This window comes from Budorcas taxicolor, chromosome 5 (assembly GCF_023091745.1).
Source record: "Budorcas taxicolor isolate Tak-1 chromosome 5, Takin1.1, whole genome shotgun sequence".
Lineage (NCBI taxonomy): Eukaryota > Metazoa > Chordata > Mammalia > Artiodactyla > Bovidae > Budorcas > Budorcas taxicolor.
Genome location: NC_068914.1, coordinates 158004611 through 158017364, shown reverse-complemented (window position 1 = coordinate 158017364; position 12754 = coordinate 158004611). Strand labels below are relative to the sequence as shown.

The window sequence follows — 12754 nt, the reverse complement described above, 5'->3', positions numbered from 1 at the left end:
CAATAGAACATAATTGAGGGTATGGAAATAACCCCTCACATTGATGGTCAATTAGTTTTCAACCAATTCAGCAGGTGAAAGAATAATCTTTTCAACAAATGGTGCTGAGACAAGTGGGTATGCCAACAAAAGTCATATAGTCAAAGCTACGGTTTTCCAGTAGTCATGAACGGATGTGAGCGTTGGACCATAAATAAATCTGAGGACCAAAGAATTGATGTTTTCAAATTGTGGTGGTGGAGAAGACCTCTTGAGAGTCCCTTGGACTGCATGGAGATCAAACCCGTCAATCCTAAAGGAAATCAACCCTGAGTACTCATTGGAAGGACTGATACTAAAGCTGAAGCTCCAGTACTTTGGCTCCCTGATGTGAAGAGCCAACTCTTGGAAAACACCCTGATGATGGGAAAGATTGAGGGCAGGAGGATAAGGGGTTGACAGAAGATGAGACAGTTGGATGACATCACCGACTCAATGGGTGTGAGTTTGAGCAAACTCTGGGAGATAGTGAAGGACAGAGAAGACTGGAGTGCTGCAGTCCATGGGGTCACAAAGATTCTGTCACGACTTAGTGACTGAACAATGCAAAAAGATGAAGTTAGACCTTTTCTTTACATTATATACAAAAATTAACTGAAAACGGACCATAAACCTAAATAAAGAGCTAAAACAGTAAAAGTCTTAGAAGACATATGTGTAATTCTCTGTGACCTTGTGTTAGGCAAAGATTTTTTTAGATGTGATACTAAAAGCATGATCCACAAAACAACAAAATGTATAAACTGGACTAATTTAGAATTAAAAGCTTTTGTTGTTCAGAAGATACCATTAAGGAGGTGAAAAGACCACAAACTGGGAGAAAACGTATGCAAATTCTATACCTGGTAAAGGACTTATATCTAGAATATATGAGAACTCTTAGAACTCAATAAGAAGACTACCCAAATTTAAAACGGACGAGACTTTAATAGACATTTCACCAAAGAAGATATAGGGATACCCAGTTGACACTGGAAGCGGAGCTCGACGTTGTTAGTCATCAGGGAAATGCAAATTAATAGGGCAGTGAGATACCACCTCACACCCCCTGGAGTGGCTACTGTCAGCAAGACAGATGGCAGTAAGTGCTGGTGATGCCGTGGCAATGGCACTTACACACCCCCGCTGGGGTCATACAATGGTATGACTGCTACAGAAAACAACAGAGCCACGTCCTAACCATTTAAAACAGATTTACTACATAACCCAGGAATTCCACCCCTAGATATGTCTGCCCAAGAGAAATAAAAACATATGTCCACACAAAGGCTTGTGTGCAAGAGTCCACAGTAACATTATTCCTCATTTCCAAACTGGAAACAGTCCAAATGTTCATCAACTTATGATAATACAAAACGTGCCGTATCATACAATGGAATAGTAGTAACCGGAATAAAAAGAACAAAATACCGATCCATGCAACGTCATGGATGAGCCTCACAAACGTTATACCTGTTGAAAGAAGGCAGATGGAAGGTGCATACAGATAAAATGTTGTACAAGTCTATTTACATGAAATATCCAGAAAAAAAGCGAACATGTATAGGGATAGAAACTAGATTAGTCCCTTAGGATAGGGTAGAAATGGAGTGACAGCAAATGGGCACAGGGTTTCTTTGGGGTGATGGAAACACTCGAATTAGAGAGTGATAAGGGTTGATTTTAGAACTTACACCCCAAAAAGATGTGCTTTTCGTTACAGGGGACTGGAATGCAAAAGTAGGAAGTCAAGAAACAAAACGCCTGGAGTAACAGGCAAATTTGGCCTTGGAATACGGAATGAAGCAGGGCAAAGGCTAACAGAGTTTTGCCAAGAGAACGCACTGGTCACAGCAAACACCCTCTTCCAACAACACAAGAGAAGACTCTACACGTGGACATCACCAGATGCTCAACACCGAAATCAGACTGATTATATTCTTTGCGGCCAAAGATGGAGAAGCTCTATACAGTCAGCAGAAACAAGACCAGGAGCTGACTGTGGCTCAGATCATGAACTCCTTATTACCAAATTCAGACTTAAATTGAAGAAAGTAGGGAAAACCACTAGACCATTCAGGTATGACCTAAATCAAATCCCTTATGATTATACAGTGGAAGTGAGAAATAGATTCAAGGGACTAGATCTGATAAATAGAGTGCCTGATGAACTATGGACGGAGGTTTGTGACATGTACAGAAGACAGGGATCAAGACCATCCCCATGGAAAAGAAATGCAAAAAAGCAAAACGGCTGTCTGGGGAGGCCTTTCAAATAGCTATGAAAAGAAGAGAAGTGAAAAGCAAAGGAGAAAAGGAAAGATACAAGCACCTGAATGGAGAGTTCCAAAGAATAGCAAGAAGAGATAAGAAAGCCTTCCTCAGCGATCAATGCAAAGAAACAACAGAATGGCAAAGACTAAAGATCTCTTCAAGAAAATTAGAGATACCAAGGGAACATTTTGTGCAAAGATGGGCTCAATAAAGAACAGAAATGGTATGGACCTAACAGAAGCAGAAGATATTAAGAAGAGGTGGCAAGAATACACAGAAGAACTATACAAAAAAGATCTTCACAACCCAGATAATCACGATGGTGTGATCACTCACCTAGAGCCAGACATCCTGGAATGTGAAGTCAAGTGGGCCTTAGAAAGCATCACTACGAACAAAGCTAGTGATGGAACTCCAGTAGAGCTATTTCAAATCCTAAAAGATGATGCTGTGAAAGTGCTGCACTCAATTTGCGAGCAAATTTGGAAAACTCAGCAGTGGCCACAGGACTGGAAAAGGTCAGTTTTCATTCCAATTGCAAAGAGAGGCAATACCAAAGAATGCTCAAACTACCGCACAATTGCACTCATCTCACAAGCTAGTAAAGTAATGCTCAAAATTCTCCAAGCCAGGCTTCAGGAATATGTGAAGCGTGAACTTCCAGATGTTCAAGCTGGTTTTAGAAAAGGCAGAAGAACCAGAGATCAAATTGCCAACATCTGCTGGATCACCGAAAGAGGAAGAGAGTTCCAGAAAAACATCTATTTCTGCTTTATTGACTATGCCAAAGGCTTTGACTGTGGATCACAATAAACTGCAGAATATTCTGAGAGAGCTGGTCATACCAGACCACCTGACCTGCCTCTTGAGAAACCTATATGCAGGTCAGGAAGCAACAGTTAGAACTGGACATGGAACAACAGACTGATTCCAAATAGGAAAAGGAGTACGTCAAGGCTGTATATTGTCACCCTGCTTATTTAACTTCTATGCAGAGTACATCATGAGAAACGCTGGGCTGGAAGAAGCACAAGCTGAAATCAAGATTGCCGGGAGAAATATCAATAACCTCAGATATGCAGATGACACCACCCTTATGGCAGAAAGTGAAGAGGTACTCAAAAGCCTCTTGATGAAAGTGAAAGTGAAAAAGTTGGCTTAAAGCTCAACATTTAGAAAACGAAGATCATGGCACCTGGTCCCATCACTTCATGGGAAATAGATAGGGAAACAGTGGAAACAGGTCAGACTTTATTTTTGGGGCTCCAAAATCACTGCAGATGGTGATTGCAGCCATGAAATTAAAAGACACTTACTCCTTGGAAGGAAAGTTATGACCAATCTAGATAACATATTCAAAAGCAGAGACATTACTTTACCAACAGAGGTCCGTCTAGTCAAGACTATGGTTTTTCCAGTGGTCACATGGAGGTGGACTGTGAAGAAAGCTGAGTGCCAAAGAATTGATGCTTTTGAACTGTGGTGTTGGAGAAGACTCTTGAGAGTCCCTTGGACTGCAAGGAGATCCAACCAGTCCATTCTGAAGGAGATCAGTCCTGGGTGTTCTTTGAAAGGACTGATGCTAAAGCTGAAACTCCAATACTTTGGCCACCTCATGCGAAGAGTTGACTCATTGGAAAAGACTCTGATGCTGGGAGGGATTGGGGGCAGGAGGAGAAGGGGACGACAGAGGATGAGATGACTGGATGGCATCACCGACTCGATGGACACAAGTTTGAGTGAACTCCAGCAGCTGGTGATGGACAGGGAGGCCTGGAGTGCTGCGATTCATGGGGTCGCAAAGAGTGGGACACGACAGAGCGACTGAACTGAACTGAAAGGTTGATTATTGAAAATCATAAATATTAGTTGTTGACGACTCCTACTTGGACATTAAAGAATGGTCACTCCCCCACCAAAAAGTACCCTGAACATACCCTCTAAATTACTTAATTTTCTCCAAGGGAACCTGTCCTTTTCACGTTTTGGACCCTGAATCTGTAGTTGGCGTTCATGCACTGTTGCATCACTTAAAGTGTTTGGTCAGATTGATATTCACAGTCTCTCTTTATGAAGAGATGGGGTCCTTTATTTCCCCTGCCTTTCCAGTAAATAGTTTCTCTCAGTTTTGATAGTCAATTTACTTATTGATAATTTTTTATTCTGGGAGAAGAAGTTTGCCCCCCAGTATTTTGCTCATGTTTTCTTTATGGTGCGTGGCTGAAATTTTTCTCGCTAAGTAATTGTCCATTTATGTAATTGACGAGGTTGGTGGTAGTGCAAACAAGCATAATTAATATTCTTAGTAAATTGGCAAGTTGCAATTGAATTTCCAGGAAATCCTATGCCCAGTGTGGCTGAGCTGCAGGGTCCTCAGGTGGGTTAGGGCAGGAAAAGCTGTTTGGCTTCTGAGACCACCAGCATTCAGCCTGTCCTGGGGAGAGGGTCAGCCTCTTTCTTGCCACATCCTGACAAAGAACATCGTAGCAAGGGCACTGGCAAAGTTCTAGATTCCCTCCCCTGACTGCTCTTGGCACGTGGGTTATACAGTGAACATCAGCTGAAGTTTTCGTATTTCAAATCACAATTCTATTTGGCCCCAAATCTTGATTTATTAAGTGCTGCCCAATACACGTCATGCTTTTCCTTCCTTTTTTTCCTTGTTTTAAAAAAATTCCCTTATAATATTTTCATGCTCAGAAACCTGACGGACAGATAACAGGGCAAGAACTGCAACGCGTTCTAAATTGCGTGGTTGTAAACATAAGTGATTCAGAATTCAAAGAACTAATGCGAATACTTGACCCTGGGTGCACCGGGTGTGTCAACGTCAGCAAGTTTATTGAGCTAATTGAAGAGAACCCTAAGGTGAGTTTTGCCACAACTTCACGTTTCTTTTTTCTGTTTATGGTAGGAGACGTAAGTGTTGTTAGTGAAATAAGAGATGCAGGTGGAATATGGTTTAAATAACTGAATGCACATTTTCCACCAGAGTTAATTGTAATTTTAAGTAAGAGTTGTGTTTAAAAGCTGTTTGATTTTAACTTTTAGTTTCTAAACCTGGATTTGACCCCTGGGTTGGGAAGATCCCCCTGAAGAAGGGAAAGGCTACCCACGCCAGTATTCTGGCCTGGAGACTTCCGTGGGCTACAGTCCATGGGGTCGCAAAGAGTCAGATACAACTGAGCAACTTTTGCTTTTCTAAATCTCACTGAAGGACGAACGTTGACATTTGCCAAAACTTGCCTTGAATGGCAGCACTTGATACACCAGATATAACTCCTTTTCACAGCATTTCAGTAGCACTGCTAGAACCTGCCTGCCCATGCAGGAGACGTAAGAGATGCGGTTTCGATCCCTGGGTCGGGAAGATCCCCTGGAGGAGGGCATGGCAACCCACTCCAGTATTCTTGCCTGGAGAGTCCCACGGACAGAGCAGCCTGGGGGGCCACAGTCCATGGGGTCGCAAAGAGTCGGACTTGACTGAAGCGACTCAGCACGACTTAGCATTTGAAATAAAACAAAACAACTGCTTATTGCCTCTAGTGGCAAACACTTAGGGTATTTATTTCTTTTGGTTGAAAGTTGATAGTTTTGTTATTATTAATTCTTCTATAACTTTAATAGCTATTTAACATTTTAAAATTTTAAGAACTTTGGAAAAATCAGATTAGTTTCAGATAATGCATGCCATGGACATTAGCAGAGTCTCATTGAAATGTTTGTTGAAGATTTCTTTTTACCAGGTACAGGTTAGCTTTTAGTTTAAATTTTATGGTTTGTGTACATTCATGGTAAGTTGCTTCAATTGTGTCCGACTCTTTGGGAACCCATGGACTCCTGTGACCACCAGCCTCCTCTGTCCATGGGATTCTCCAGGCAGGCATATAAACAGATGGATTAGAAACACTGGAACACGAGATGTGCAAATAGAAGAAAATTAAGATCACCGCTAATTCTCACATGGAGGAATTGTATGACGTTTTTACTCACTCTTGCATGTTCTTCCAAACCTTTATACCTTTATACACACACACACTAGTTTTTGCAGCTTTGTTGAGGTATAATTGATATATAAAAGTACACAATTTAACATACAGTATATAATTTGATGAGCTGGATATATGCATATATATATTTTTCATATATGATATCTATTTTATTTTAAAATGAGATATGTAATTAGTGACTTTTAAATTTATCATCAGTTAACATATTGTTAACCCTTAGTGTCAGTAAAAATTACTGTAAAAGATACAGAGTAGTCCCCATTGTTATAATCTGGGTGTTCATTATTTAATTTCTAGGTGATGGATTTTTTCATGCTTGTTGTACTTTTTAAAATAAACACAAGTTGAATGTTGTTATCCTCATTTCCAGATAGGAGCTGGTGGGCTCAAGGTCTAAACTATTGGCTAGTCAGGGGCAAAACTGACAGCCCAAAGTCCGTCTGCCTCCTAAGCCTCCACTGCCTTTATGAGTGATTTGTATTTATACACATTTTCTGTTTCCCAATCAGCTGCACAAAATACCTGCCTGTAAAGACACCAAGATGCCTCTCTTCCTGGCTTGGGATTCAGTAAGTAACACTTTCCTGTGTGGCCCCAGGGTGCTACCTCCCACCCCAGGTTACAAACATGCAACTTGGTAAATATCATTTTTTCTCCCCCCCGGTAGGTGGAAGAAATTATTCATGACTCGATTGCTAAGAATCCATCAGCTTTCTGTAATATGCTGCGGTCATATGACCTCGGAGACACAGGACTCATTGGGCGAAATAATTTCAAGAAAATCGTGCGCGTATTCTGCCCATTTTTAACAACTGAACATTTAGTAAAGTAAGTTTTCAGGTAACAGAATTAGTTCATGTCACATCTTCCTTAAAGTCTGTTTGATAATTCTAAACCTTCTTCTACGTGTTTTCTGCCGTGTTAGTAGGTAGTACTGGTAATAGCTTCTAGTTATTGAGCCTGTACTAAGCCTTAAACGTTGGTTGAGAACCTGGCATATATACTATATGACTGAGTCCTTGCCACAAGTGTGTAGGGCTGCATTACAGCTCCTTTTCCTGAAGAAGGAGAGGGAGGCCTGAGGACGTTCAGCAAGTCCTTGGAGACACATGGGAGTGAGCCATGGAGCCTGGGTCCCATCCTGCTTGCCATGACCCCTGTGGTCTGAATCTTCATGCTGTTTTACCTCCCAGGGTGTCTGGTTGTGACCAACCAGCCCATAAATGGTAGCCTGATTTATAGTTTATATATATAATTTATAGTTCGTTTTAGTTTAAAACTTACTTTGTGGTAGCTGAGCCGAAGCTGGAGGGGACAGGGATATTAGAGAAAGAAGAGAAGGGTGTCCTGAAGATTCCATGGGTCCTGCCTGGTGTCTGTTCCACCCTCCAGGTGGATGGGCTTGCCCCCTGTGGTGTTCCCTCACTACAGATGACCTTGACAACCAGCAGGCTGGAGTGGGACTCAGGTGGGATGGTGCCTGCCACAGGCTGCCCTCAGAAATGGGTGGCTAGTGCTCCCCAGGGTGTGGGCAGTAATCTGGGAGATTCCTGTAGGTGGAAATTCAGAGGCATCACAAGGATGCTCTTTCAGTCCTTCCAAATGGAATGTTAAAAATCTTATTTTTTTTTACTTTGCTTCATATTACATTGGTTTAAAGTGACCCAGTTGTTGGCCTCTCTTTCTATGAACACTCATAGCCCATTTTCCCCATGGCTTATAAGAAGTGGGGGCAAGGCTTTCCCCATAAGGAGGGGCTTTCGAGAGCTTGGTGTGCTGGGCCAGCTGTTTGCATCCATCCAGTTTACAGAACTCTTGCAAGAAGATCAGTTTGCTTGGGGCAGGGGGAAGAAACCAAGCAAAGGGGAGAAGCAAGTGACAGCAAGCCCAGAGGCGGTTCTGGAGGAGCTCAGGGAGGGGTGAGGGCTGGGCTGGGCAGCGGGCGAAGGCGGAGGCCACGGGGATGTCCATGTCTGCAGGGCTTGCTTGTGACTGTGCTGAGTGCTCAGACCCAGGGGAGAGGGAGAGAGAGGGAGGAGCCCAGGGCTGGCCGGGCAGCTCAGTTGTCCTTCCACTTGGTCTATCACTCAGTGAGTGTTGCATGAATCTCCTGCATCTGGCCATCCTGTTATATCAGTAAAAAAAAAAGTGAAGTCGCTCAGTCGTGTCCAACTCTTGGGGACTCCATGGACTGTAGCCCACCCGGCTCCTCCATCCATGGGATTTTGCAGGCAAGAGTACTGGAGTGGGTTGCCATTTCCTTCTCCAGGGGATCTTCCCGACCCAGGGATTGAACCCAGGTCTCCTGCATTGCAGGCAGATGCTTTACCATCTGAGCCACCAGAGAAGCCCCTGTTATATCAGTCAGTTCAGTTCAAGTCAGTTGCTCAGTTGTGTCCAACTCTTTGTGACCCCATGAACTGCAGCACGCCAGGCCTCCCTGTCCATCACCAACTCCCAGAGTCCACCCAAACCGATGTCCATTGTGTCAGTGATGCCATCCAACCATCTCATCCTCTGTTGTCCCCTTCTCCTCCTGCCCTCAATTTTCCCAGCATCAGGGTCTTTTCCAGTGAGTCAGCTTTCTGCATCAGGTGGCCAAAGTATTGGAGTTTCAGCTTTAACATCAGTCCTTCCAAAGAACACCCAGGACTGATCTCCTTTAGGATGGACTGGTTGGATCTCTTTGCAGTCCAAGGGACTCTCAAGAGTCTTCTCCAACACCACAGTTCAAAAGCATCAATTCTTCTGCCCTCAGCTTTCTTTAATAGGTTTACAGAAATGCCTTCATTTACTGGCGGTGTTGGCGGGGGGGTGGGGTGTGGGGGTGTCTAACGTGGGGGAAAGAGATGCAGAAGCGCCCAGCGCGGCGTGCGAGCCCCAGAGTACCATGTAGGCACAGTTCTGGAAGCCCGGAGGGTGGGGCCAGGGCACAGAAGGCGAGCAGCTTCCCAGGGATGTGAGGTTGGAACCCGGAGAAGAAAGGGAAGAGCCTTGCAGGACGTGGGGCAGCAGGGGATGCTCCCGCGGGACAACTGGGCGGGATATGTGAGGAGAGCGGCAGGGGCCCGCCGCACGGGGCGGGAAGGGCAGGCGGGAAGGACAGGCACCCCCCCAGGGGGCCGGAGTCATCCAGTGGGCAGGGTCCTCCACAGGGTCTGAGAGCCGCCAGGACAGAGGGCTCTGAAAATGCCCCTGCCCCCGCCCGTGGGCCGGCAGGGCGCGGGCGCACCAGTCCCCGTCGCCTCGGCCGTGCGGCCCACAGCCGAGACCCACAGCCGAGAAGCAGAGCTGGGGGCCAGCCGGAGGCCGCGAGAGCGTCTAGAGGGGGCGAGGGGCCGTGCCCGGTCTGTGCTCTGCAAACACGGCTCTGGCTCCAGGGAGCGGGACGGGTGTAATGGGGGAAAGGGGAAGGAAGGGGCCGGAAGGAGGAGGGGCAGAGGAGCGTGGGGCCGGCTGCTGCGGGGTGGTCTGCGCAGCAGAGGAACCGCCCACTGACTTTGGACAGGGAGGCTGATGGCCGAGCGCAGCGGTCTCCGGGGATGCCCGGGGCTGCTCCAGCCACCAGGAGGGAGAGACAGGGCCGCTGAGGGAGCAGACGGGGTGAAAGCGCCAGAGAAAGGGCTGCAGGAAGACGTGGGGCTCAGAGGGGAGCCTGGGCCGGGACGAGACCCCGGGGTCCTCACACCGACCGCTTGCTGGTTGGTTTGTTCGACAAGCGTTTGTCTGGGGTCGAGGGTGGACTGGCTGGCTGAGGTGAGCAGGCCTCGGGCAGGACCTGAGGGCGCCACCAGGCAACCAGGGCCCCGGCTGGTCCCGCAGCAGAGGAAGCCGAGAAGGCCGGGGCAGGGGTGCCTGAGGCTAGGGGGGCAGGGGCCCAGCGAGGTCAGAGGTCACAGAGGAAGCAAGTGGGGTGAGCAGTTGGGTGGGGGGAGACCCAGCAGGTCCTCAGGATGTGTGTGGTGCAGAGAGGCCAGGGTCAGGAAGGGAGTCCCCTGGCTTCACAGACAGGCTCTGGCAGGCCTGTGGGCTGGGAAAAGCCGAAGACTGCAGCCAGCATCTGCGGAGGAAAAGCAGATGGAGCCAGGGTGGGAAGAAGGGTTGTGGGGGTGCTGACCTAGGAGTCCCCCCCTCCAGACTTCTCAGTGCAGGGGGAGGCGAGATCGCCAGCTGAGTGGGCAGGTCGCAGGTGGAATGGGAGGCTTGGGAGTTAAACGTTTGCAACAGCTTCCAAGGGCCAACAGAGGGGAACCTCTTGAAGTCCCCGTTTACTTGTCCCTAAAAAGAAGATGACGCCCAGTGGCATTCATGTTCTACCTGAGTACACTTTATTTTCTTTATATCAACTCCTCTTTTTCCGAAGTATATTTTTTTTAAAGCCTTTTCTTATATGTAAAAACATCATCACTCGCTGTAAAGAGATTACACTAAGTCTGCCTTTCATGAAAACAGTATGATTAAATCCTAATGAAATGTCTCTATCTGCCAAAGGCTCTGAGCAGAAGGCTTGCTATTGCTTTGTTAAAATGTAGGTTAATAAATAGAAAAGAATAAGAGTTATGTTCGATACCACTTAAAGTAAAAGAAATGGGAATTTGCAAACAAGTGGAAAGACAGAGCAGGAAGGAGAAGGTGGTTCGCGCATGTGTGCTGGTGGGTGTGTAAATGAAAAAGCCTCTCTGGAAAGCAGTTTGGTGTAACAAGGGGCTTCCCTAGTGGCCCAGATGGTGAAGAATCTGTCTGCAATATGGGAGACCTGGGTTTGATCCCTGGGTGGGAAAGATCCCTGGAGAAGGGAATGGCTGCCCATTGCAGAATTCTTACTTGGAGAATCCCATGGACAGAGGAGCCTGGCAGGCCCCAGTCTATGGGGTTGCAAAAAGTTAGACATGACTGAGTGACTAACACTTTCACTTTTTTCACTTTGGTGTGAAAAGGACCATCCCCTGCCCACTTTGTCCCTGTGGTTCTTCTAGGAATACGTACCATGAATACATGTGGAGGTTCAGGGTGTGTTTGGAATACCACTGGCTGACCTGCCAGGGGTGTTGGGTTGGGGTCGGGTGGGCAGGAAATGAGGATGAACCCAAGCTTCTGGCTGAAGCACCTGGGGACTCAGGGTTATCATCTGAGCTGGGGGAGGCTGAGGGGGACAGTTTCCGGGAGTAGAAATCAGAAGTTTCATTTTAGACACGTTAACTTGGAAAGGAGATTGGTGGACATCTCACCACCCAGAGTGGCAGGTCACCCCATTCGCCTCCTTCTCCACCTTCCCCGACCCCACCTCCCAGGTGCTCTCCACCTGTCGCCCGGCTCTACTTTTCCTGGCTCCTGTCATTTGCTTATGTTTATTACCTGTGCCACCCACCAAGGATGTAAAATGTGGAGACTTTGTCTCTTCAGGCTGAAGCTCCAGTACCTAGGAGTGGAAGAGTGCCTGGCTCATGGACAGGGCATCTTAAATGTCAAGTGAGGAAATGAATGAATGAATGAATGAACTTTAGTGGGTTGATCATGCAAGCACCTGGATTTTTGAGATGCAAGCCTTTCTATCTCTTCTCCATTATGTAACCAGTCTTTGTCTAAGCTACAAAGTGAATTTGCTCAATCGTGTCCGACTCTTTGCAACTCCATGGACTATAGCCTACGAGGCTCCTCTGTCCATGGCATTTTCCAGGCAAAAGTACTGGAGTGGGTTTCCATTTCCTTCTCCAGGGGATCTTCCCAACCCAGGGACCGAACCCGGGTCTCCTACATTGCAGGGGCAGATGCTTTACCATCTGAGCTACCAAGGAAACCCTACAGAGATGATCACATTAAAACCCTGCTTGAAGCACTTGGGTGTCCTCTTGCCATTAGGAAAACACCAGCTGCTTTAACAGAATGTGGCTTCCCAGCCCCTCAGGATCCTCAAGCCCCTCTGGAACTCGGGCTCTGTAGCCAGAAGGCCTGGGTTCAAATCCCAGCTCGGCCCTGAACAAGCTGTGAACTTGGGCAAGTGCTGAGCATAAGAGCTGTGATGAGAATCAAATGAGGTGATAGACACAAAGCCTGCCACCCAGGGTCAAGCGCACATGGAGCTCTCATTTGCTGCAGCCATTCCCGCAGGTCCCAGCTCAGCGAGGCTGATGCTGAGCTCTCTGTTGTGTCCGGGTTTTCAGATGATCTGTTCCCTCCTTTCAGAACGAGCCTTCCCCAGCCTCTTGCAGCTCCGTGAGGTGGGCTTGCTGTGTGTTGGGAGCATGGAAGTCATAACCACTGGACCACCAGAGGAGTCTCAAACTAACCCATACTTAAATAATACAATTGGAAGAAATCCATCAAGTGTGTATATCTCTGTGAACCCATCACAAGCTATCAACCCAGACTCTAAACTTTTTCATCGTCCTTAAAACTTCCTTGTGCCCTTTGCAATCCCTCTCTTCCACCCACCTGGCACCATGTCACTGCAG

At 46.7% G+C, this 12754-nt stretch overlaps 1 protein-coding gene across 1 annotated transcript in view; it reads left to right on the top strand.

Moving 5' to 3' along the window:
- EFCAB6 (EF-hand calcium binding domain 6) overlaps window positions 1-12754 on the top strand; it is a 231875-nt gene that overhangs the window by 99094 nt on the left and 120027 nt on the right. The window contains exons 11-13 of the mRNA XM_052640994.1: window positions 4993-5160; window positions 6812-6871; window positions 6970-7130. Coding sequence (XP_052496954.1) covers window positions 4993-5160; window positions 6812-6871; window positions 6970-7130 — 389 coding nt within the window. The remainder of the gene's footprint in view (window positions 1-4992; window positions 5161-6811; window positions 6872-6969; window positions 7131-12754) is intronic.